The sequence below is a fragment of the Rhamphochromis sp. 'chilingali' genome, assembly GCF_963969265.1.
Source record: "Rhamphochromis sp. 'chilingali' genome assembly, chromosome: 2".
NCBI classification, from domain to species: Eukaryota; Metazoa; Chordata; class Actinopteri; order Cichliformes; family Cichlidae; genus Rhamphochromis; species Rhamphochromis sp. 'chilingali'.
In genome coordinates, this window is record NC_137930.1 from 34,184,397 (window position 1) to 34,211,281 (window position 26,885).

The 26,885-nt window shown below is 40.2% G+C and overlaps 1 protein-coding gene across 1 annotated transcript; it reads left to right on the top strand.

Moving 5' to 3' along the window:
- The first annotated feature begins 276 nt into the window (after positions 1 to 276).
- Positions 277 to 13,056, top strand: cel.2 (carboxyl ester lipase, tandem duplicate 2). The gene is made up of 11 exons (XM_080875461.1): positions 277 to 1,714; positions 1,984 to 2,131; positions 2,368 to 2,487; positions 10,197 to 10,394; positions 10,505 to 10,635; positions 11,020 to 11,127; positions 11,245 to 11,359; positions 11,558 to 11,744; positions 11,868 to 12,071; positions 12,339 to 12,548; positions 12,672 to 13,056. The coding sequence occupies exons 1-11, from the start codon at positions 1,649 to 1,651 to the stop codon at positions 12,853 to 12,855; spliced, it is 1,671 nt and encodes a 556-aa protein (XP_080731587.1). The 5' UTR covers positions 277 to 1,648; the 3' UTR covers positions 12,856 to 13,056.
- Positions 13,057 to 26,885: the final 13,829 nt, after the last annotated feature.

A 26,885-nucleotide genomic window follows, 5' to 3' on the forward strand; every position in this document is an offset into this window, starting at 1 on the left:
GTCTATCTTCTGTATAGTTTTCACCCTGTTAAGGAGATACTAGTGTAAGGCTGTTCTGATTCTCAGCATACGCCTTGTCTTTTCCTTTGCAATTCTCCTGCCCACTTTTCCTTTCCAAGCCAAGTGGTTAGAGGTTAAAGGTTAAGGCAAGACACAGTCTGAGTATCAGATGATAAGTAAAGAAAAACAGATATATATTGTGTCATGGTATTCCTTTTTTAATACACTGACTGTTTTTGAAGTATTTAAACTAAATACAAGCCAAACACAATATTGGTGGCATCTGCACCTCCAGATATTCTTTAGATGTAGAGAAAACCTGCAAATAGAAGAAGTGCAGAACATAAAATAAAAAGAGACTATTTTTCTTTTTTTTCCCCAAGAAAGATTTTAATAACACCAGTTAACTCCAGCTAATTTTCACGAGTATGTATCGGAATTAGTTTTTCTGTTGACTAAGAATAAAAGTATTTGTGCTCCTTGTTTATCATTTGTAATTTTATTGTATATTTATAAATAATTATAAATAGCTTACCTACTTATTAGAGCAGACATTAAAAGAGATGTCTCATTGTAACAGGGCAGCCCTTAGCGTCTGGAAACACAGTGAGACAGACCAAGGCAAGTGTAGTGGAACAAAGTATTTATTTGCTATATGGCTCTCCTTACAACAATTAACTTGTCGAGCTTCTTCACAGCACAAAAATCCATCCTCTAATGACAACTGGCAGCCTTAAATATGTTCAGCTGTCACAGACTTAACCATTATTCCACTCTCAGGTAAATTCTTAAATCCCAACCTTCCACCACAGTATACAATATATCAATAAGAATAAATAAATACATAAATACATTTTCACATTTACATATTAATAAATACTTCACACTTTAATGTTACACCAAACCCAATATTATAAAAACCCAGAAACCCAAGCACAAAAAGATTCACCACACTCTTTACCCATGGTCTCTCCCGGAACCTTTAAATGGTGTCTGGACCCCCGGGGAAACATTTGCCCAAACACCTTGAAGAGGACACAGGCAAGAAAGGTGAGTAATCATTAACTTACAAACACTTATTTGCAACACTTTTCCCTAGATTTCACACACACATTTGCATTAGTTTTCCTTATTGGTAAACCTTAATCACAATCTCAATCACCATTCTTCTCTCCTGACAGACAACCACCACATTCCTTGATGAGGAGCAGCTGTGCAGGATCTGAAACAAGGCCACCAACTGATTTTAAAATTCCCAATAAATAGTCAATAAATATTTAAACTTCTTGTGTGCAAATCCATGCTTAAAGTGCAATGCTACATAAAGTGCTTGATAAGGTGCTTTTAATAAAGTGAAAGGTGTGCTCTAAAGTGCTATACAGACAATACAATATAAATAAATGCAGTAAGGGAGTCCTCTTCCTTACACTCATGATAACTACCATTAACCATTCTTTTTAGTCGATTTTGGTTTTCTAGTTAAATGTGGGGAAGTTTGGGGGAAGATGTAGTGTATACAAGGTGGTTAAATATTATTCAACAGTGAGAAAACCAGGGGCCACGGACTCCACGTTGGTCAGATGTTGTGCAATGTTGGTTCCTTTATAAAAGTCTGGCTGACAATCAGGGAAATTCTGACAGCTTGATCATGATGCTGAAGCTGGGGATTTTGTTTGCTGTTGCTGTTTTTCTGGAGACGGCCTCTGCAGCCTCTGTAAGTATCACATAAAATGTATTTTTCATGTTTACAGACTTTCTTTTGGATATCTCTAAAGGTTTCACTGTGCAGAATATGTTTCAAGTTCGGTTGTGCACTGATAATTCAGCTGTGACTGCGTGATTACAACATGTGTAATTTTGTTACACTAAGTGTTCAAATTGAAACATATTGTGCTCAATTTAATCAGTGTGGTAAAAAACCCAAACATCCATCTTTTTTTATGGCTCACATATTTAGTCCATTTATTGCCTTAATCTCTGTAGCTTGGCGTGGTGCAAACTGAGGGAGGGATGGTTGAGGGTGAAACAATTAGTCTTGGATTATCCCGTTCCATGGACATCTTCAAGGGAATTCCCTTTGCTGACATTCCTGGAAGGTTTGAGAAACCAAAGCGTCACCCTGGTTGGGGAGGTGGGTGGACAGCATTTTTCACTAGATTTGACCTCTTTAACAATTATGTTTGAAACTCACAGAAGCTTTTTCTGCTCATTTCCTTTTAAATATGTTTCATCTTCTGCTTGCAAAGTGAAATAAGTATTCGCTAAGGCCAGCTCTGTGTGAAGAAATATGTAATAATAACATACTTGATGCTTCATGGTAATCTTAAATGATAACACACTACTCTTTTAATGTGTGTTTCTGGTCAGGTGTTCTAAAGGCCACACAGTACAGAGACGAGTGCCTTCAGCTGAACTTCTTCCAGAATAGCTACGTAGGCAGTGAGGACTGTCTGTACCTTAACATTTGGGTTCCTCATGGCAGCTCAGGTAAAGACAGAAGCCAAAAATGTTTATATATTAAATTAGACCAGTGCTAACTGTCTTCATCCTTCTAGTATCTTCTGGTCTCCCTGTCATGGTTTGGATCTACGGAGGAGGCTTCATGATTGGAGGCTCCATGGGGCCTTACAACCTGGATAACTACATGTACTATGGAAAGGAGATAGCAGACAGAGGGAATGTTATTGTAGTGACACTTGGGTACCGTGTGGGACCTATGGGCTTCATGAGCACTGGAGATTCTGATTTACCTGGTAGGTACACACATCTTACAGAACCTGGTACATGATGGACTGCCAATACAGAAATACTTCCATTTAAATAGTGATTCTTTCTACAAACTTGATTATATTTAATCCTCAGGAAACTACGGTTTGTGGGATCAGCAGGCCGCCATCGCCTGGGTGCACAGAAACATCCGCTCATTTGGAGGCGACCCTGACAACATCACCGTCTTTGGAGAATCTGCAGGTGGAGTTAGTGTTAGCTTCCAGGTGAGAGTATTTGTTCTTTTTCTGACCATCTATCCATAGGTGGAACTCATTTCAAAGCAGATAGTGAAATATGTATTTCTCCTGACATTCCACCTACAGACTCTCACTCCCCACAATAAAGGGATCATCAGGAGAGCCATCTCCCAGAGTGGGGTGGCACTTTGCCCCTGGGCACTCAACAGAAACCCTCGTAGGTTTGCTGAGGAGGTACATAGCAGCTTCTTTACATATAACCACTTTTCTTTTTTTTTTTTTGATCAAATAAGGAAATAATAATAGAAACATGCATAAAACATGGGGGTAATTACAGATAATTTGCACCCACTCTGCAGGTTGCTCGGAAGGTCAACTGCCCAACTGATAACAGAATGGCTTCCTGTCTGAAGATGACTGATCCTGGGACCCTAACAAAGGCGGGAACTGTGAATTTGCTCAGTTCACCTGATCGTAAGGACTACGTTCCACAAAACCTAATTTATACGTGATGAAAACAGTTCTGCTTAAATTACCCACCAAATTATATTCATACTAATTATTGCACAATTTCTGGCATATATATAATGATTTCTGATTGTGTGCATATCTTAGAGCCCCTTGTGTTGAACCTGGAGATAGCCCCTGTGATCGATGGTGATTTCTTGCCGGACGATCCTTCCAACTTGTTCCACAATGCAGCTGAAATTGACTACATTGCTGGAGTCAACAACATGGACGGGCATATGTTCACCAATTTTGATGTTCCATCAGTCAACCTTGATCTGGTTGTCACCCCTACGTGAGTTTGAGTGCTTTGATCAGCTTTGGAGTGATTTGGAATTGCATCATGAAACAATTTCAAACAACTTACACATCGCAAAACGGTAAACCATGATTTGGTGGCAGTAAGGAATTTTATCAGTTCTCTCTTTCTGATTGCAGTAACGATGTGAGGAGGCTTTTGGCTGCCTTGACAAAGGAGAAGGGTGAGTCTGGCCTGAACAATGCCTACTCCACGTATACCTCAAATTGGGGAAGTTTTCCCACCTGGGATACCATCAAGAAAACCATTGTTGATATTGAAACAGACTACATTTTCCTGGTTCCTACACAGGCTGCCCTTTATCTTCATGCTGACCATGCCACGTGAGAATGTGACCTTGAAATACAGATGTCACAGTTTATCTAATTAATTACTTACGAAATAAAAATACATATTTTTTTAGCAGTGGTGGAGTTATCATCACATTAATTTTCCTGTTCTTTTTGTCTCATCAAAGAACTGGTCGCACCTACTCCTACCTCTTCTCTGAGCCCAACCTTCTGGGCGGTCCTTTATTGCCCTACCCAAGCTGGATGGGAGCTGACCACGCTGACGACCTGCAGTACGTGTTTGGAAAGCCCTTCAGCTCACCACTTGTATACTGGCCAAGCCATCGCCGTGTCTCTGACTATTTGATCTCCTACTGGACCAACTTTGCCAAAACTGGGTATAATTCTGCAAACACAGATTTTTGCGTCAAAGAAATCAAACAACTGAATCACTTATTGTAATACAAATTAAAAACACATCAGTGATGTTTTCAATTTCTCTGATCAACAGAGATCCTAACAAGGGAGATTCAGCCGTGCCTGCTACCTGGCCAACATTCACCAGAAGTGGTGAAAAGTTCCTGGAGATCAATTCTGACATGAACCAGAATTACATAAGGCAGGAAATGAGGCTGCGTTATGTGCATTTCTGGACCAGCATCCTGCCCAGCCTTCCCACAGTCACCTCTGAATAAAGGGCATGTACTATTCACTGTGGACATGTGCAGACATGTAGATCTAAATAAAGTATCAGTATCAGTGCTAGTTCATGAAAAATAAACATATTAGAGAAAATATGGTTGTCTTAGTTTTATTTGATCAACTATCAGGGGTTTCTATAATGTTTTCATCATATCTATTTTAATTCTTTCTTTTTGATTATATTATCCCTCTGTTCAGCACTTTGGCAGACACTTGATGTGCTTTAAATGTGCTAAATAAAGATGACTTTTGAATTTGCACCTGAAGCTCTAAATATGTGGAGACAAAAGGGCTAGCAAGCTAATGATAGCTTCATACCTTGCAAAGTTAGTTTAAGCACCCTTAGCTCAAAGGCCAGTTCAATTCAATTCAATTCATGTTGTTAATACAACAATATACACAGTATACAGCGAATCGAAATGCCATTTCACCCAAAGCCGCCCATGGTGCATTTATAAGAATATCAAAATATATCTGCAACAGATATAAAACTAGAAATTACAAATAATAATAACTCACAAAATTTAAATAAAATGAAAAAGATAAAAAGGCCCTAATACTAACTATATCTATGTAAGATAAACAAGGACAGGACAAGAGACAATACAGCTCAGAGTGCTTTAACACTGGGTTAAATTTTCTACGGTTCCTCATATTTTTCTCTTCTTAAAAAGTGAAATGGTTCCTTTTTTTCTGTGTTTAGTGATTTTGTGGTCCCAGATACCGATCATGTCACCTCCCAATGCCCACATTCATAATGGGTATCTCACTCAGCAAATTTGGCCACCTCATCCTTAAAAGATAATTCACCTGTTATTATGTCACGAAGGGAGACAGCGATTTGACTTGTGTAAGAAATGTGTCAGCTAGTAGGATTTTATTTTCTCCTCCAGCGCCGGCAATATTAGCATCAAATGCATGATGCACATCTCTTATTCTAGCACATCCCAAAGGTGCTCAACTGGATTTAGGTTTTGTTTTTGTGGAGGCCATTTAAGCACATTGGACTCAATTGGAAACCAATTTGAGATGACCTGGGCTTGTAGTCTTTGGCCTGTAGAATACCTGACCAGAAACACACATTAAAAGAGTTGAATATTACATTTGAAAAAACATCAGGATACGGTATGTATATTAGTCTCATTGTGCTTTATCTCTTTAGCTGGTGCAGACCGAGGGCTTCAGCCTTCCCACAGTGGGCTCTGAAGAAGGAGCATGTGCTGTCCACTGTGGACATGTGCAGACATGTTGATCTAAAAGTATCAGTATCAGTGATAGTTCATTAAAAATTAGCATAGCAGAGACAAATATGGTTGTCTTAGTTTTATTTGATCTATTTGAATTTACACCTGAAGCTCTAAATATATATATGTGGAGATGCCAGGGCTAGCAAGCTAATGATAGCTTCATACCTAACAAACCTAAAAGTCAACTCCTCTGATGTTTGACATCAACAAGGCATTTTTCACCCAGAGAACTGCTGCTCACTGGTCATTTTCTCATTTTCAGACCATGCCTTTGAACCCTAGAGATGATTGTGAGGGAAACTCCCAGTAGATCAGCAGTTTCTGAAATAGGATAGCATCAACAACCAAGTCATATTCAAAGTCACTTAAATTGCTTTTCTTTGCCATTTGGGGGTCAGCAGGTCATCTGGACCATGCTTACATTCCTAAACGCAATAGTTGCTGTCATGTGATTGGCTGACTAGATATGTGGCAGGTGAGTGTCATGCACATGCAGACACTGTTGCTGTATATGCATGGACCCCATAGGTGTATAGATTATGTCACAGATAAAATCAGTAGCCGTGGAAAAGCACATAAGAGATAACGCTGACTCAGCAAATTTGCACTTTATAGTAGAAATAGTTATTAATTGTAGGCTACAATAAAGGTATTTACAGTTTAGTTTTGAAGCATTCAAAACATAATGGTTAACTTTTCAGATTGGCTAGAGGAGTGTGACTCTGTGCACAGTCTGACAGCTGTGTAAACTCAATAGAGGATGGTTTCCTGATAAATAGTGGGGGAAAACTCACAAGTCACACGTGAAAGATTAATCACTTGCATGTCTTACGAAGGCTCTGGTCAGGACTGTAACACAATCTCTGTCTGTTTTGTTTGTGTGTTTTTTTGAACCAGCTCTCTATTTTTGAAGTAATTCATTAAATTAAAAAACGAGATGCCAAACATACTACTAGTAGCCTTCTTTGCATGTCCAGAATCAGACTGTCATTATTTGTCTGCGTGAAATATTTCAAAATACATCCTGACCTGTGGTCATTCTTACACATTAGGCAACTTACATGAACATTTGGCTAAATTTGTCTCTCTGCTCACTGAGTCTAAAACAACTTATTTTCCTTCTCGAAAATATGGAAATTAATGATATAATGATATGATACACGGGAAGTATTTGGGAAGGTGTAATGTACACAAGGTGGTTAAATATTATGTAACTGTGAGAAAAGCAGGCCCACGAACTTCACACAGGTCAGATGTTGTCCAGGGGAGGAGTCCGCTTTATAAAAGTCAGGGTGACAATCGGTGCCATTCTGCCAGTTACTCATGATGCTGACGCTGGGGATTTTGATTGCTGTTGCTTTGTTTCTAGAGACGGCCTCTGCGGCCTCTGTAAGTGTTACACAAAATGTGTATTTTTCATGTTTACAGGATTTTTTGTCATCTTGTTGTGCAAAGACTATTTAGCTACAAACGTATCAACATTTTTTTTATCTCATTGTGCTTTATCTCTTTAGCTTGGTGTGGTGCAGACCGAGGGAGGGAAGGTTGAGGGAAAATCGAAGAGTCTGGGATCAGGCCGATCCATGGATATCTTCTTGGGGATTCCCTTTGCTGATGCTCCTGGAACATTTGAGAAACCAAGGCCTCACCGTGGTTGGGATGGTAGGTAGACTGATTAAGTTTCTCATCAGTCTTTAGCTGTTATCTCTGAAACTCTCAGCAGCCTTTTCTGCATGTCTCCGGTTAACTTTAATCAGTCAATAGAAAATTACTTCTACTACTTGCAAAGGTAGGCAAGCTAAGACCTGCGCTGTGTGAAGTAACATACACATGTATCCTGATAATTTTTCAAATGTAATATTTAACTCTTTTAATGTGTTTCTGGTCAGGTATTCTACAGGCCACAGACTACAAGCCCAGATGCCTTCAGTTGAACCTTGTGATGACTGACTACATTGGCAGTACAGACTGCCTGTACCTTAACATCTGGGTTCCTCATGGCAGCTCAGGTAAAAACAGAAATGCACAAAAGTTTATTTTAGTGCTGGGCAATGATGAAATTTTTTAAATTGTGATCGCATGAATTGCATGATTCTCTGCGAGAACACGCAGGAAAAGGCCGCAGGTCGGACTCAAACCCAGGCCCACTGCTCTCCAGCCATACACCTGCTCACCCACTGAGCTAAACCGGCACCCATAGCACTGCTATATGAGAAGTGCACATCTCATATAGCGGATGTGCTATATGAGTTAGCAACGTTGCTATCAGTTAGCAACGCCTTTAAAGAAATAAGGTGCTTTTTAACAGCACTATTTCCTTAACACAGTAGCAGTTAAAACACTTCTTGTCGATCTCAACATAAACATGAATCTAATCAGATCCAACAAAGAATCACGAGCATAACTTTATAACAGGCACCTTTTGATCAACAGCAAGTTAACATTTATAAATATGTTGATTTTTTTCAGGTACCACCAGAAACATTTTCTGTTGTCAGGGAGATGTTCAAGATCATTTACTGTCAAAGGACTTTTATTCTGTGAAGTCTGTTTATTCTTGATTTCTGGTGGAGAATGAGAATCCCCCCCCCCCCCCCCCCCCCCCCGCCCCAAAACCCACCTTCACTAATCTAGATTGAGTTGACAAAATTTACTGCATTTATCTATTCCTCTAAATTGAAATTTTCTTACTCTTTGCCACTCTCTTCTGTTTTCGCTGCAGTCAGAGCATGCAAACGCAGCTCCCACTGTTCATCAATATAATGTACTGCAACTCTCAGGTAATTATGGTTACCTAGTGACATCCACTAGATTCCAGAGGGAGCAACAGCTAGTGCACATAATGACACAGTTGCTTTCATAGTGCTCTCCTTTTTGTACAGCTTGTGAATTCTGGTGTGTCTTGAGGGAGGCTCATCAGACCGACATCTTCCACGATAATAATTGACTTGCAGTTTGTAGCTAGCCACTTTGTTATGGCGATTGTTAGCTTCTCCCGTTTTGTTTAACTATACTTCTCCTACAAGCTGCATCCAATGTAGTCTGTCGATCCTCCTGCCACTGTTTGTTTGAGTGGGTGTTTTGCTGGCATCAATAGCGTGTAATGCATTTAAGTGATACTTCAGACTTGAAGTGCAGTGGTCCCTCGTTTATCGTGCAAGTTACGCTCTAAAAATAACCAGCGATAGGTGAAATCCATGAAGTAGTCAGCTTTATTTTTTACAGTTATTATAGATGTGTTAAGGCTGTAAAACCCCTCACTACACGCTTTAGACACTTTTCTCAGACAGACATGAACATTTTCACACTTTTCTCTCTTGTTTAAACACTCTCAAAGTTCAAACCTTCGTAGAAAAATAAATCCAGTATTATAGAATGAAACCAAAGATCAAACCCTGTTTAATGCGCCTTATAATCTGGTGTGCCTTATGGTCCAAAAAATACAGTAACTTATACCTTCCTTCAGCATATCCAGAAGTCCAACTTTTTGTGCGGTGGTTAGCATCTTCCTCTGCCTTTTGGGTGCTACCACAGGTGCCTTTGAAAAAGGTTTCGTTGACACTGTTGTGTTTGTTGGGGAGATAACTTACAAACATACAGTACAGCACGTAAGAGTCATACTGCTAGCGATCAAAGATTTATGTTAATTTGACAAGCTGAACACATTCTGTACTGTACAGGAGACACGGCATGAGATTGATTGACAATGGTCTACAGTCAATGAGAACGCAGAATACAATGCGCAGGGGGAAAAAAGGATGCAAAATTGCACACACACAAAAAAAAATCTGTGAAACAGCGAGGCTGCAAAAGGTGCGTTATAGCGAGAGACCACTGTACTCCGATGATAAGAAAACTCAACTTTGCAGCTCTTACAAATAACTTTAGTTCTATCAACTCTGCCCTGCAGTACTATCAAGCCCACCATAAATGATCTCATTGGTTGAGATGCATAATGTCACCCATTTCAAGCCTGCACAGATCAACATCCCATCCCTCCTGTGACCCGTGGCTTTTTATGTTCTGAGGCAGTTAGCATGGACCTTCAAAATAAAATAATTGTCGTTATTAATCAATGAATGCGTTGATGTGATAATAACGCATTAACTTGCGCAGCCCTAGGTTATTTGTTTATTTTTTAATGTAAATTAGACAAAGACTAAATTTCACTAACTTTGTCCTCTAGTATCTGCCGGTCTCCCTGTCATGGTTTGGATCTATGGAGGAGGCTTCCTGGTTGGAGGCTCCATGGGTGCGAACTTCCTGGATAATTACCTGTACAGCGGACAGGAGATTGCAGACAGAGGGAATGTTATTGTAGTGACGGTGGGGTACCGTGTGGGAACACTGGGCTTCCTGAGCAGTGGAGACTCTGGCTTGCCTGGTAAGTTACACACACTTTACAGAGCCTGGTACATGCTAGGTTGCCATTTAAAAAATACTTCCATTAAAGCAGTGATTCTTCTCATGAGCTGAAATATATTTGATCCTCAGGAAACTACGGTTTGTGGGATCAGCAGGCTGCCATTGCTTGGGTACACAGAAACATCCGCTCATTTGGAGGCGACCCTGGCAACATCACCATCTTTGGGGAATCTGCAGGTGGAGCTAGTGTTAGCTTCCAGGTGAAAATACATTTCCACAGATATGTATATATACACACATATATCAAAATCCTTGGTTGTTCGAACCAGTGACCATATTTGGACAAGATTATAGAGTTTTGAGCTATAAACTCACACTGGCAACTTAGTTTGCAAGGAACTGAAGAAGCGAATTCCTGCACAAACTGTTTGCTAAAATAAAAACACTGTAAGCAGTACAGCAACATCACAGTCAACAGATCAAATTTAGTAATTTATGTTGAGGTGACACTTACAGCAGACCTAGACCTGGTTCTCACCCATCTGCTACAGTGGTTACAATTGTTGGCTTGCTATTTGCACTGGAAACCATAAAGTTGTTGCACAAGATCAAACTAAGTATTCTTCCTAACCTTCCACCCACAGACTCTCACTCCCCACAATAAAGGCATCATCAGGAGAGCCATCTCCCAGAGTGGAGTGGCACTTTGCCCCTGGGGAATCAACAAGAACCCTCGCAAGTTCGCTGAGGAGGTACATAGCAGCTTCTCTGGATATAATCACTCTTTCGGAACAAATAATAGGAATACAAAATCTGTGTAAACAGCTTTAACAATAGCACATAATTATTAATTTACACCCACTCTGCAGGTTGCTCAGAAGGTCAAGTGCCCAACTGATAACAGAATGGCTGCCTGTTTGAAGATGGCTGATCCTGGAGCCCTAACACTGGCAGGCACTATCAGTTTGTCCGGTTCACCCGATAGTAAGGATTACATTCCACACAGCCTACTTTACATTCTCATTTTAGACACGATGAAAGCTTTTCTGACAAGATTGCTCACAAAGTTCAATGGGATACAAGCAAATCCAACAGTTTAAACTATATGCTGGCTAACACAGTATATATAAAACAAAGTTTGTTCTGCATATAGTACATGTTCTAATTGTCTGCATTTCTCAGACCCCATTGTCTTCAACCTGATCCTGTCTCCTGTGATTGATGGGGACTTCTTGCCAGAAGATCCTTCCCACTTGTTCCACAATGCAGCTGAAATTGATTACATTGCTGGAGTCAATGACATGGACGGGCATATTTTCACTGCTTTAGATGTTCCGTCAATCAACTCAGATCTAATTAGCACCCCTATGTGAGTTTGAGCCATTTGATCAGTTGAAACAATAACAATGCCAACATGGATGTAACACTATATCAAACCTTAGGTGACAGTAAGGTGTTTTATCAGACCTTAATCCTCACTTTCGGATTTCAGTGACGATGTGAGGAGGCTCTTGGGAGCGTACACAAAGGAGAAGGGCACGGTTGGTCTGAACAATGCCTACTCCACCTATACTTCAAACTGGGGAAGCAATCCCAGCCAGAAGACCATCAAGAAAACCATTGTGGGAGTAGGAACGGACTACATCTTCCTGGTTCCTACACAGGCTGCCCTTTATCTACATGCTGACAATGCCACGTGAGAATATTATCTTGCAATACAGATGTCACAGTTTAATGAGATAATAGTGGTCTCAGTAAAATTTCATTCATATAAAGTAAATCCGTTGGGCATCTTTCTTTGCCTTTAGACAACAATTCTGAGGGCAAAAGAGCCAAACGGGACAGGCCAAAAAAAAAAAAAAAAAAAAAAATTTCATTCATATAAATAATTACAGAAATGAAAGTCAAATAGTTTTTGTCAGTTGTGTAGTTATTGTCACATCAATGTTTTTTCTCATTAAAGAACTGGGCGCACCTACTCCTACCTCTTCTCTGAGCCCAACCGTATGGGTGGTCTTATCATGCCCTACCCAAGCTGGATGGGAGCTGACCACGCTGACGACCTGCAGTACGTGTTTGGAAAGCCCTTTACCACACCACTTGGATACTGGCCAAGCCATCGCCGTGTCTCCGGCGCCATGATCTCCTACTGGACCAACTTTGCCAAAACTGGGTATAATTCTGCAGACACAAACGATTGTCAGAGTATCACAGAAACCAAACAACTAAACCAAGTATTGAAATATAAATTAAGCTGCTGTATTTATGTTTTACTTTTTTCTTTTTATGTCCACAGAGATCCCAACAACGGAGGCTCAAGCGTGCCTGTTAACTGGCCAACGTTCACCAGAAGTGCACCACAGTTCCTGGAGATCCATTCTGATATGAACAACAACTACGTGCAACAGAAAATGAGGATGCCTTACGTGAATTTCTGGACCAGGATCCTGCCCAGCCTTCCCACAGTTGTTTCAGAATAAGCATCATGTGCTGTCACCTGTGGATATGTGTAGACAAGTATTGCATCACTAGCTCATAAAAAAATAAATGGATAGCAGACAAAAATACTAATCTGTTGGGTTTATATGATCATGTGTTTGGATTTACAATATGACCAGGGGTGCACATAAGTGGTCCGCAGGTGTGCATTTTCTGTCAAAATAAAAGACGCGCACCAGATAAGAAGTTGCAACACGCGTTTGCGTACATAAGATTTTCTGGAGGAGGACAAACATTTGTTTAGAACTCTTAAAGATGTCCAAGAAGCAAGCTCCTTTACGTAATTACTTTGGTGTTCCTCCACCTCCAAAGAAATGTCAGAAGGAGTCCGAACTGCAAAAAGTATTCTCGGAAAAGGGGTTGCAGGAGGTGAGCTGGCTTCAAACAAATGATGAACGCACAGAGTTTTGGTGCAGAATATGCAGTGAAAAAACCACTCTAGCAGACAAAAACAGTGGTTATCGTTCCCACCAACTTGTACCCGAGTATACACACTATCTCACTCTGTCTCTCTCTCACACAGACACACACTGTGTAAATGCAAAAATTGTATAGTACAGGAATAATCAACAGTATTAACTGTATCATTCCAGTGCCATGAACAGCAATCTCAAACGGAAGTTGGGTGAAGTCCATTAACTACAGGTCTTCACTGTGGTCACTGTACCAAACCAGCACACTAATGAATAGAATTCCTCATTCAATAACTATTTCTAATGGACCAGCTTCTCGATATATCCTACATACATCAGTCCTTCCAAAAAACAAACTATTGTTGAATCTGAATGTCATCTTTCTGGCTTTGCACTCAGCAAAGTAATTGACAACATTACTCAAGTCCAAATTTCTAGTGGTATACTTATCTTGCACTCTTTTGTCCTATATGTAAATGTAATTTATAACTGCGCCAACAAACTACTTCATGATCCATTCACCAAAAAACAAATTGTTTCATAGTTGATGTCAAGAGGTTCATTGGGCTTTTCCACAAATGACAGTGTTAGACAGACAGTTAGGAAGTACATGTAATATACTTCCCACTATGCCCCAAACCATTAAAACTAGGGGTGTATGGCGTTATTTTTGTGCCATTATTCTGAGCGCACGTAAAAAACATTTGCAGGTGCACGTGTTGCATTTTGAGGAGAAATTTATTTTGAGTGAAGAAAAGCTAAATTTGAGTGAACAAAACTCGTTGCTGTGTGCAAAACATGTATTTCAGTGTTTGCTATTATCCATACACACAATAGCAGCCCCTCTCGCTCAGTTTTTGCATTTGCGCTCGCTCCCTTAATCGATGTAATCAACTTTAATTTAATGCAAGTGTAAAACAAATGCACAGAAATCAATTATTTTTCTACAATAATTAAATAGACTCTACATCTTTCTTCAACAGAACTGCAGACTGCACAGATGGTACCTTCCCAAAGGATAAAGTACTATAGCTTACTAGGATGTATATTAGACTTATTAGTTACTATATACAATAATGGATTTCTATACATTTAATCAGATGGCCACTTTTGTTGTAAAATTCAGATAATTATTTATTCAAAGTTTTTAAATGACATAACAAAGAAAAATATTTCTTTGTGCCCCCCTTTCCCTGTTAATGCCCAACCTGGCCCCTGCACAGTTACCAGCCGTCAGCTACGTAGAAAAGGATCCTGGTGTTATTTGTCTCTCAGAAACAGTTCATAACTTCATAACTTATCCATGTCACCTAAAAGGAAAACCTGTTTCTCCATCACCTGTTCAGCTGTGATGATTCAGTAAGGACATCTCCTGGTTTCATCTTCATGTTTCCCTCTCACCAGATGTCCAAACAGATATCATGACCAGCAGCTTTTACAGCTGTGGCTCCAGCAAACCTCAGCTGATACTAGAAAGTAATATTAAATACATTCTAACAACAGCTTATCATGCTTAAACGCGCTGCTGTTTATCCGCTGGTCTCCTCTTTCTAGCGCAAAGTGGGTGATAAACAAACAAGAAAGACGGGACTTGCGGCAGAAAAGCCGATCAGCTGATCATTGATCAGTTTCATGCTTGAAGTAATAACGGGAGAGGAAGGGGGAGTGAATGAGAGAAGTAGATGCAACTGCGCAGCAAAGACAAAAATGTCTATTTTTTAATTCTAGCTGAAGTACGGGACAAATCGCTTCCTTTTCACCTCAATACAGAACTCCGATGGCCAGTCCAGCTGGGGCTCAATATATCAGTTATCAGTTATTAAGCTTAACGTGGAAATACTATGCAAACATTCAGGGATGAACTTACACACTTGTTTTACTTCTCTGGGATAGTTTTCGCCGAGATGAAATGCCGCGGTTAGAAAGCATGTAGCGAAGCTCCAAATACTCCAACAGACCACCGACAGGTCTCGCAGACAACAGCCGCTCTATCACGTGACACATACTGCTCCGATGCGCCGAGCTGGGTTACGCCAAGTAGCGCGGTTTGTGAGGTGATTTTGTGATACTTCGGATCGGATTACATTTTTTATTTCTCTCTGATATCCGATTCCAGTAATTTAGGTCAGTATCGGACCGATACCGATACGTAATATCGGATCGATCCATCTCTATCACAAATATTAGATCTTGAAACCACATTATCAAAACAAAGATTTTTTTTTCTTTTAGGTATAACAGTTACATAATTGGTAAAATATACTATTTTGTGTTTTACCTGTCCCTTTCTCTCCTACACTACTGATAACTATTGGTCTCTCCCAGAGTCAGTGACCTAGTGGATACGGTACTTCCAGAATGAATGAAACAGGCATGACAGGAAAACAACAACAAAAAAAAAATGGTAATGCGTACCGTATTTTTTGTACCACAAGGCACACCAGATTATAAGGTGCATTAAGCGAAACAAAACAGTCAGATAAGTCAAACTTTACTCAATTCATTCTTCTTGCTTCCTCCACTTCCGTACTATTGATTCATTAATGTTGAATTCTCTTGCAGCTGCTCTATTCCCATGTTATTGCAGTGTATTAATGACTAACCTTGTATTGTGGATGGATTATCTCAGTTGTTCTCCCAACTGAAGTTTGGTCCGTTTACAGCATCTTACCATGCAACTGCATTTGTCCCTAACTATTGGGAACCCTTGGAACTTGGAAAAAAGTTAGCATTCATCCTCCAGCTTTACTGTTTAGTAGAGGTGGGAATCACCATACATCCCACGATACTATATTATCACAATACTTAACGCACGATACGATATTATTGCAATTTTTAAAAATATTTTGCGATATTCAGAGTCTGTACATAAAGGTAAACTTTATCAATATTCATTTTATCTAATATCAAATTCTCGCACTCAGTCTTTCTCTCATTTCAGTAAGTTTTATTGTTGACAAACTTGAACGGTTTGTATTACAGTCTAGTCCAACTTAACTGAATGCAACCATCTGGTACAATTATAGCTATTCTGAACTATGCAATTTTGAAAACTATGCAGCCCATTCAGCAACTGAAGAATTTGAAAGTAAATTAAAACAAAATATAATTTTGCATTAAATAAAAAAGAAACTAGCAAGCTAACTTCTTGTTAACTTCTAACTCTGTTAAATTTAATAAATTCTGTTTTCATGGATCCCTGGCCTGTTAAACTTAATTGTTACACCTGGTAAAGCAGCAACGCTGATCATTTTATTAAAGGTGAAAGAATTTAGATGGTTTTTAACTCTCAGTGATGCTGCAGTGTTCGTTTGACTTTGGGACCTGAAACAGACGGAGTTTTGGACCCAGATTACTCCGCGAGGTTCCTGACTACAATAGCCGTAATGCTCCGTAGTGGTGTGCGATACTGCATATTTTGGTATTGAGCCGATACCAAGTAAATACGGACCTGTATCGCCGATACCAATACCAATACTTTTCAATAAATAAGGTGGGTGTGTTCTTGAATTGCTAAATCTCAATTAATTTTCATGACCTTCAGTGTTTTTTGTGTTTCCTTTTTATTATTAAATAGTTAAAACCCAGGACATAATTTAGACAAAGTTTATAATTGACCCTGTGCACGAGAAAATGCTAACTTCTAAATCATGTCCAAAACTCGAAAAATGGAAAGGTCGTGTTAAGTTACAAAGAGCAGAAGGTGGGAACACTCACCACTGTTGTGTCATAAAAAATCTAATGATCAATTTTGATGTTTAAAGCGTTTAGATCGATCAGTTGTTTACATCACTCAACACAAGCAGAACTGCATTACTGCAGCAGAAGACACATCATCCACATTCAGAAGCACATCTCTGTATAGTGACTGGTCTTATGATTTAAACAGGCAAATGTTCAGCATTCAAACTACAGGTGAAGAATAGTCAAACCAGATGTTTCTCCCATTATGTCGATATCAGCTAGTCAAGTACACACCTACACAGCATGTTAACAAACTGTGAAAAAAGCCACACAAAAAATGAATGATTGCTGGTAACGGTTTCTATACATTAGTATTTACGAAGGGTATGTTGTGACTTACCTTAAAAATTACAGCGGTCCCTCGATAATAACGCGGTTCACCTTTCACCTCGCTGTTTTGCAGTTTTTTAGTGCAAGTTTGCATGCTTACTTCTTTTTACATCACATTGTGTCCCGCATCCTGATCGCTGCAGACGATCTCCTCCATGACGTCTCTCCTGTACAGTACAGAATCGCTGCATCGATCGCTAGCGGTGTGACTCTGAAGTGCAGTACTGTATGTCCACGATGTCCACCAAACGTTTTGCACCGTCAAAAAATAAAATTGGCTACGGGGAAAAAATATTGACAAGTCGATGAACATCATTTACGGATATATTGGGTAAATGCCCAAGACATCTATAGAAATGTAAATCGCTGTTTGATTCATTCATTTGCTTAACTTGTTTTGGACCGTAAACAGGGCGTGAATAGGACACCGGAAACAAAGCTCCCCACAGGAGTTTCCGCACCAGAAGTAGCATATGCTAACGTGCACATAGTCAATTAAATAGAAAATGCTTGTGACGGGGCGTGGCCTGCAATGCCACTGCAGGTGAGAAATACTCACCTGTACGGCATCTACAATCACGCCTTGAAGGCTTAAAACCTGTTTAAACTCAACTGAGAGCTAAAACTCAGCAGAGGGTTCAAAGCTGTGTGCCAGTGACTGAATATCAGCCGCTGATAAAGTGGGTTTGCCTATAAAGTGCTCTGTAGGGAAACAAGCACCAGCAGCTCTGCGCTCAGGAAACAAACCATATTTACTTACATGTCTGTTTCACCTGCTCCTGTTCCATTTCTGTTTTGTCCTCATTCTCCATCTCCCTCTCTGTTCCTCTCTCTCTCCCTCTTTGTGCTGACAATCAAGCCAAACACCAACATCATCAAATATAAAGTTGAAAACAGATTTTTAGGTTGATAAATATAAAAAAACATAATTGTTAACTTTAAGAGTAAAGAGAGAATCTGTATTTCTTAATTGCACATGGCACCAAATTGTATTCAAAATTGAGCCACACTTATGGAGGTCCACAATTCTTTTCCTGGTGTTTTGGTTGACATCTCTTGATTTTCCCATGTCATAGAAACAGGCTCTGTGTTTTGCCTTATATGCATCCACAGGTGTGCCACCAGTTTACTCACATGGACTCTACTAACCTATCAGAAGCTTCTTCAGCTCAGAATGGAATCGTCTGGAGTTTCTTATTAATTAACAACAAACTTGGTGTATATGTACTCCTACATTTGATGAAAGTGATAAAAAATAGACAGCTCTGTCTCTCTTTATTCTGACATTTAACTAATTCAAAAGATATTTCAATATTTATTTATCCAAAACAAAACAAGTTTACTCTAAATCAGGGGTCGGCAACCCTGGGCACGCGTGCCATAGTTGGCACGCAAAGGGTTAACTGATGGCACGGCCATAGCTGGACTGGCCATCGGGCATACCGGGCATTTGCTCGGTGGCCCGATGATTTTTATATATTTTTTGTAACGGTATAAACAATGAAAGGTGTTGGATTGGCCAGATGCTGGCCGGTGTGTAAAAATAACTCAGTTGTTTGGTAGTGGCATCGCGGAGCTTCCACAGATTCAGTAAAATTAACAAGTGGTGGAGGCCAGCACTTGGATGAGGGAGATTGGAGGCAGGAGGAGGAGAGACCCGAGGCGGGGCGGTCCGAGTGTCAGGTGAACTGAACTTCAGGTAAGAAGTTATGGCCTGCAGTCTATCTGGGTCAGATATAAACCAAGTTTAGGTGGAGTTTATTTTCGTTGTGCTGACTTTTTACAGCCAGTTACAATAACTCGTACTGCGTTCTAGCTAGCATGACGGAGTTTCTATACAGCTGGGTGGGTGCTACTATGTTACTGATAGTGAACTTTGTTTTATTCATAAGGTTAGTTAGTAGAGTTGCCAACCGTCCCGTAAAAAGACGGAATCGTCCCGCATTCAGAGAAATTATTGTGCGTTTCATGTTGAGCTGAGAGGGGACGCAGTTTGTCCCGGATTTCAGCTACAATGAAAAAAGACACAAAGGTGGAGTTATTCTTTGTCTTTGCTGCACAGCTGCCTCTTCTCCTCCCATTCTCTCCTGTTGCTACTTTAATCATGAAATTGATCAATGATCAGCTGATCAGCTTTTCTCTCTTGTTTGTTTATTGCTCACTTTGCGCCAGAAAGAGGAAATTGCTGGATGTCACGCTAAACAACAGCAGCACGTTTAAGCTTGATCAGCTGTTGTTAGAATTTATTTAATATTAATTTCTAGTATCAGCTGATGTTTGCTGGAGCCACAGCTGTAAAAGCTGCTGGTCATGATATCGGTTTGGATATGTGGTGAGAGGGAAACATGAAGATGAAACCAGGAGATGTCCTTACTGAATCATCAGAGCTGAACAGGTGATGGAGAAACAGGTTTACCTTTTAGGTGACATGAATGAGTTGAAGGGAAGTTATGAACTGTTTCTGAGAGACAAATAACACCAATATCATTTTCTAAGTAGCTGACAGCTGGTAACTGTGCAGGGGTGGGTCTAGCAAAGTTTTGCCAGGGGGCCAGGTGGGGTGGCGGCATTAACAGGGAAAGGGGGGCACAAAGAAATACAGCCCGGGCTGTTTTTTTGTCCCAGTCCAGCCCTGGGCACGACATGCACTGAATTAATCTGAGAAGGTGCATCACATCGCAAATCAGCTCGCATAGACACATTAGTTGTGCCTCTTCTTAATGACGGTATCTTAACTAACAACCCCAACTACCAGATTCAACTTGTAATTGGCTAAAAATAACTTAGCCTACTGGTGAGAGGGACGTTGCTAGCTTTCCACATTCTGACACTTCAAAGCTTCAGGAGCTTTCCGCTCAGCACAGCATCAGCACCACGGAAATACACGGATACATCCGTAGACTCGAGACACAATGCATTTTTGGGACTTTCAGGTGTATGGACCAATGTTTTATTTTCTGATCAAACCAGAAAGCTTTAATGAGCAGCTGGGTTTGTCTCGCATTAACTGGCTGGGTTAATGCCAGTTAATGCAACATCGAAGCAGCTAGAATCCACAGCTGTGCGTGTTCATGGAGCTTTCATTTTCACCTGCTGGACATCACTACCTGACAAGTTTAACTGTCTTCAGAACATTGCAGAGGCCTTATTGACAGTATTTGGCTCTACATATCTGTGTGAGCAGATTTTCTCTCACATGAGTGTCCTCAGGTCTGAATGCTGGACACTCGGAGACCTGTGTCTCTGAGTGGGAGACCAGAGATCACATTAACATGTGTGTCTCTGTATTAACAGACATGCCATATTGGCCCAGTTTATTTTTCTTATCATTCTTGATAACATCTTCGAACAAATATAATTCTATAAAGTAGTTCTATATAGTGTGTAAGTGCTAATATAGAGCGTTATTAAATTTATTGCTAATGCAATCATATGGCACACTGACCTCTGAGGAAAATTTAAATGGCACTCACCATCAGAAAGGTTGCCTACCCCTGCTCTAAATTGATGTTGTACAGTAAAAAAATGTTCTTGTGTTTTCCATAAAGTGTACGTAAATATCTGGTTTAAACTGTGAATATACTGCTGTGTATTGAAATTCCTCTTGTTTTGCATAGAAATATACTGAACAACATACGAAGCATAATATAGAAAATAACATCTACCAGAGTTTTTTCTTTGAAAGAAGCTCCTTATGTCCATTCTTGTATATCAGTACATTACTGAAACTGATTTATTTAGCCGTGGAGGGTAACAACTGAAAATATGAAATAAACACACGTAAGCTAAGACTCTCTAAAGAAGCAGCATTGTTGTTGATCGGCTTTTCATTTCGCCATTTGTTGATTCACTTGAACAAGTAACGTAATATGGGTCAAGTGATCAGTTTGATATCAATCTTTCGTGATACACCGTCATATTTACATTATTTGTACAGTATGAATGATTTGCTTTGGTACCTGGTCGAACTTCAGTTTTCCTCTGTCTGCCTGTCTCCACTTCTCCAACAGCAAACTCGCAGGCAGCAGCTCCCCCCGCCCCCTCGCTCAGTCGTTTAGTGTCTGAGCTCGGATCATACCAATATTAGGGGGGATTTACGCACAGTCGTAAATTCCCACAGTGTGCACTACAATATTGTGTGTAGTTTTTGTTTTATACAGTTGTCAGCCAGGCATCTAACTATGAAAAAATTACACTCCAAAAGACGCCAGGCTTCTGAAAAAACAACCCGGGCTTAAGCCCAGTAAGCCACCCCCCCCCCCACCCCAGCTCCGCTACTGCTCCCAGCCCATTGTTCCCAGTGTTGCCTATATTTAGCGAGTTTTCAGACCCCTTTAGCGACTTTTTTTCTAAAAAGCGACTAGCAACAAATCTGGCGACATTTTCTGGTGTTATTGGAGACTTATTTATGACGACGTTTTGACGTGAAATGCTTATCGCTTTTACGCTAAATAAGCAGTGGTGCTGCCGTGGGCACCTCGCCAGTGCCAAAGCGCTCACGGACGGAGGATAGTCCTCCCCCAGCTGCTATCAGGGCACGAGACGTTCAAACCTATGCGTCCAAACTGCAAATTAAAGTGCGTATGAGTGAAGCCGCTGCTCCGCACTGACTGTAACGCAGTCAGTTCTTCTTTTACTGTGATGCTGTTTTGTGGATCACAAGGTTTAAAACTACTTATTAGTGATGTGCGATACCACTGATTTCCTTTCCGATCTGATACCAAGTAATTTTCAGGGTGGTATCGATGATACTGATCCGATACCGATACTTTGTACAAAAACGTATTTTATTTATTGTATCTCAAATTATAGCATCATAATGATTGCAGGACATCAGATTACTTGTTCTTATCACTTAATGCAGAGTTCATCATATATAAATAAAAAAACTGAAGTTGTGGCTATCTGAACACCTTGCCTGCCTGCAGCACTAAAGGACTCCGTGAGAGACGTCTGTCTCGCCCTAGCAGCACCTGTCCCTCTCTTCCTCTTCAGTTCGCCTCAACATACGCTTGTCATATTCTGTGATATGATTTACTCTGAGGTGTTTGACAAGGTTAGTGATGTTGCCACAACCATACATGCCAACCCTCGCGATTTTTCCGGGAGAATACCGAATTTCAGTGCCCCTCCCAAAAATCTCCTGGAGCCACCATTCTCCCGAAATTTTCCCGATTTTCCACCCGGACAACAACATTGAAAAACCATATCGCAGAATTCATAGCGCGGCCCAGCCAATTCCAGTTTCCAACAACGGTGGCAGCTACTTAGTTTTAATATTACTCTTATTTCTCTTTCTGGGTCGCAAAAAACCTTTTAACATATTTACACAGAATGTAGCTGTGTAAACTTCAAATATCTGAGCCAACTGACACATCGTTTTCAATCCCCCGCGGGCTTTCGCTACTCGGGTTAAACATGATATATAAGTCACTTTGATAACTTAAAAATGTTATTGTTTGGCTTTTTCAGTGTTTTATTTGTTCGTGAGCAAATCGGTTTGGCTGAGATTAAAATTATTAGATTAGATTAAATTAAATTTAACTTTATTAATCCATCGGGTGGGTTCCTCCAGGGTTTTCACAAAGCTGAATAAACATCAAACAGAAAACTAATTAAACAGAAGAGTTTACGCCAGTGTCCGGTTATATTTTAGATAGCAAGGAGCAGACGGCAGAGTTTCACTCCACCAATGGAGCCTGTGACGTACTACCCGGCTTTCTTTAGACCGCGAAGGGCGGGTCCTCAGGTGGAAGCAGCCTCTGAATTTGGACACCCCCGCTGTTTCCGGGCCGGCCAATAATAACGGTGATATTTAACATATTTTATCCGATAAATAAACCCTGTAAAAGGTACAGAAATGCCCCCCCCAAGCAGCCCTTTTGAATGTCTCCCTAGTATGGCCACAACACCTCACTCTTGGAGCACTTTTTTGCCACATGTATAGCAAACCACGTCTCAGCTGTTTGTGGAGGTAAAATACGTCCGCACAATTACGCTCAGCCATTGTTGTGAGTGCGCGCCAGGGGGCGGCCAGACATTTATACAGCCGTATTTCACACATGACTATGAAAGGCGGAAGAGGAAGTAGTTCCTTTGAATGTAGACAATCCGAATGTTACAGTTTCTTTCCACTGTGTTGCTGTTAATGATAAACTACAAATTAACCCTAAATTACTAAAATATCGATATTTTAATGTGAGAATCGATTCTAGAACATAAATGATTGGTATCGGAGGAATCGATATTTCAGGATCGATCCGCACACCACTACTACTTATAAACACACACACACAGTAACTCCACCAGAGTGCCAATTTCGGGTCACTTATGCCTGTCCAAGCCCGGGTAAAGGAGCAGGGTTGGAATTGTGACATTAAAAAACAATAATTGCTAAAAGAAATTTAATTTATAGTTCTAAATAAATTCTAAATGCATTTACAATGTTTTTACTCACTTCTTGTCTCTTCCACTATGTTATTTCTCTCTTCAACAACGTAGGTTAGATTAAATCACATTAGCATGACCAATTATGCAAATTAGGCAATGACGTCATTTAGCGACTTCTAGTGACTTTTAGGACAACCAATAGCAATTTTCCTTACTGAGGAGTTGGCAATACTGATTGTTCCTTCAGTGGTGCTAGTTTCAGTCATTATGAAGTTCAGCCTGTTTACAGCATCCTGCCATGCGATTGCATTTGCCCTGAACCTTCGGGAATCACGTTAACTTTTATTGAGTGGAAAAAAGTTAGCGTTCATCATCCAGCTTCACTGTTTATATTATGCTAACATAGCTATGTCGCTAGCGATCAAGTAGCACATCATTACATACCAGCTAGCCCGACTTCAGTAACCCTACAAACATCACTGCTGTTTAGTTTTCTGTCTTCATTTATGTTGGAAGTGATAGTAGAGCTGTACGTCTTAATTTGTGTGAATGTGTGGGTGAATGGGTGGATGACTGGATATGTAAAGCGATTTGGGGTCCTTAGGGACTAGTGAAGCGCTATATAAATACAGGCCATTTATCATTTACCAATTTGTTTCAGAAATCCCTCAGTAAGAACATGGTATGTTATATTTAGATGGAAACTAGCAAGCTAACTTACTGCTAACTTCTAACTCCGTTAAATTTCATAAATTCAGCTTTCATGGATGCCTAGATGTTAAACTTACTAGTTACACCTGGTAGAGCAGCAACGCGGATCATTTTATTACAGATGAAAGGATTTAGACAGTTTTTAACTCTCAGTGATGCGCTATATAAATACAGGCCATTTACCCTTTACCAATTTGTTTCAGAAATCCCTCAGTAAGAACATGGTATGTTATATTTAGATGGAAACTAGCAAGCTAACTTACTGCTAACTTCTAACTCCGTTAAATTTCATAAATTCAGCTTTCATGGATGCCTAGATGTTAAACTTACTAGTTACACCTGGTAGAGCAGCAACGCGGATCATTTTATTACAGATGAAAGGATTTAGACAGTTTTTAACTCTCAGTGATGCGCTATATAAATACAGGCCATTTACCCTTTACCAATTTGTTTCAGAAATCCCTCAGTAAGAACATGGTATGTTATATTTAGATGGAAACTAGCAAGCTAACTTACTGCTAACTTCTAACTCCGTTAAATTTCATAAATTCAGCTTTCATGGATGCCTAGATGTTAAACTTACTAGTTACACCTGGTAGAGCAGCAACGCGGATCATTTTATTACAGATGAAAGGATTTAAACAGTTTTTAACTCTCAGTGATGCCGCAGTGATCGAGTGACTTTGGGACCTGCAGCAGAGTTTGGGCCCAGACACGGCTAATGACATCAGACTTAACCCCTGGTTGTTCCTTAAAAAATGCACCCTTTCATGTTCCTAATGCTGGGCTTACACTGTGCGATTTTTTCAGTCGTGTTATTCAGCTTCTGCTCAAACTGTACGATTGACTTGCAGGGGTTGGAAGTTCGTAGGTCACGATGCAGGGTCTCACACTATACGGCCTGATGCGACCTGAGTGCTCACACTGTGCGTCCATAAAATGAAGGTTACAACAGAAATTCTGTCGCTCGCTCTCCCTTTCTGTCTTTCACTCACACAGACACGCACACCACCACCATCAACTTTGCTAAATTGCTAATGAAAAACATTGATCAGGCAGCTGTGATTGAGCAGCAGTGTAGATCCAACTATTTTCACGGTTGTTGTGGTCGTGATAATTTTGTGAAGCCACATCGAAAAGGCTCGGATGAGCTTGCCATAGTTCTACAAGTTGTGCCTCCATCGCTTGTGTCCAGATCACACGCTGCACTGCCGTGCTGCGCCGTCTTTTTCGCTGACATTTTTGTTTGCGTGTGCGCAGTGTGAGAAGCTGCGGTGACACCCTCACAACGGTCGCGAGGGATCAGGACCTGGTCGTGAGGTGTTAATCGCTTCTCGTTACCCCACGTATACTACACAATGCACGATGAAGGCCAAAATCGGGCCGATCGCCAAAACGACTCAAAAATCGTCTCAAAATGGGCCATAAATCGCACAGTGTAAGCCCAGCATAAGGCCACAAAACAGCCACGTTTGTGCTATAAAAATATTATATATTCATATTTTTTTCCACTTTAAATTAGTCAGTCTTTTAAAACTACTTCTCCCTGAAATATTCATATAAAGTTTAATTATATTTCGGAGGTTTTAACCCTTTAAATCCCAGTTTCATTACATGAGCGCACTGGTTTTTTAGCTGAAAAAAGCGTAAATATTTTCCATAAAATACATTTGAAGTAATATTTGAGTGTTATTATAATTAGGCCTTAAGATGGTCCAAAGATTGGCACTAACATTCATTTTGATCCACTTTTATTTTTTTTTTTGCAGGAGCACATTTCAAAAAATGCACCCTTTCGTATCCGGTTAAGTCTGACATCACTAGCCGTGTCTGGGCCTAAACTCCGCTGCAGGTCCATATATCAAACGATCACTATGGCATTACTGAGAGTTGAAAAACTGTCTAAAGTCTTTCATCTTTAATAAAATGATCAGCGTTCTGCTCTACCAGGTGTAACAATTGAGTTTAGCATCCAGGCATCCATGAAAACGGAATTTATGACATTTAACGGAGTTAGAAGTTAGCAGGAAGTTAGCTCGCTAGCTTCTATCTAAATACAATATAGCATGTCCTGACTGCGGGGTTTTGGAAACAAATTAAAACGTACAGCTCTGTTATCACTTCCAGCATAAATGAAGACAGAAAACTAAACAGCAGTGACGTTTGTAGGGTTACTGAAGTTTGGCTAGCTGGTATATAATGATGTGCTATGTGACCGCTAGCGACACAGCTATGTTAGCATAATATAAACAAGCTAACTTTTTTTCCACTCGATAAAAGTTAACGTGAGTGTTCTCGGTGGTCAGGAACAAATGTAATCGCATGGCAGGATGCTGTAAAAGGACCAAACTTCAGCCAGGAGAACAACTGAGATAATCCATCCACAATACGAGGTTAGTCATTCATATACTGCTGCATGGACT

Excerpts from the sequence above, each read along its gene's own strand:
- cel.2 (XM_080875461.1), top strand. The coding sequence starts at position 1,649 with ATGATGCTGAAGCTGGGGATTTTGTTTGCTGTTGCTGTTTTTCTGGAG. Across the intron at positions 10,636-11,019 it reads GAGCTAGTGTTAGCTTCCAG|ACTCTCACTCCCCACAATAA; the intron begins GTGAAAATACAT and ends TTCCACCCACAG. Across the intron at positions 11,745-11,867 it reads GATCTAATTAGCACCCCTAT|TGACGATGTGAGGAGGCTCT; the intron begins GTGAGTTTGAGC and ends TTCGGATTTCAG.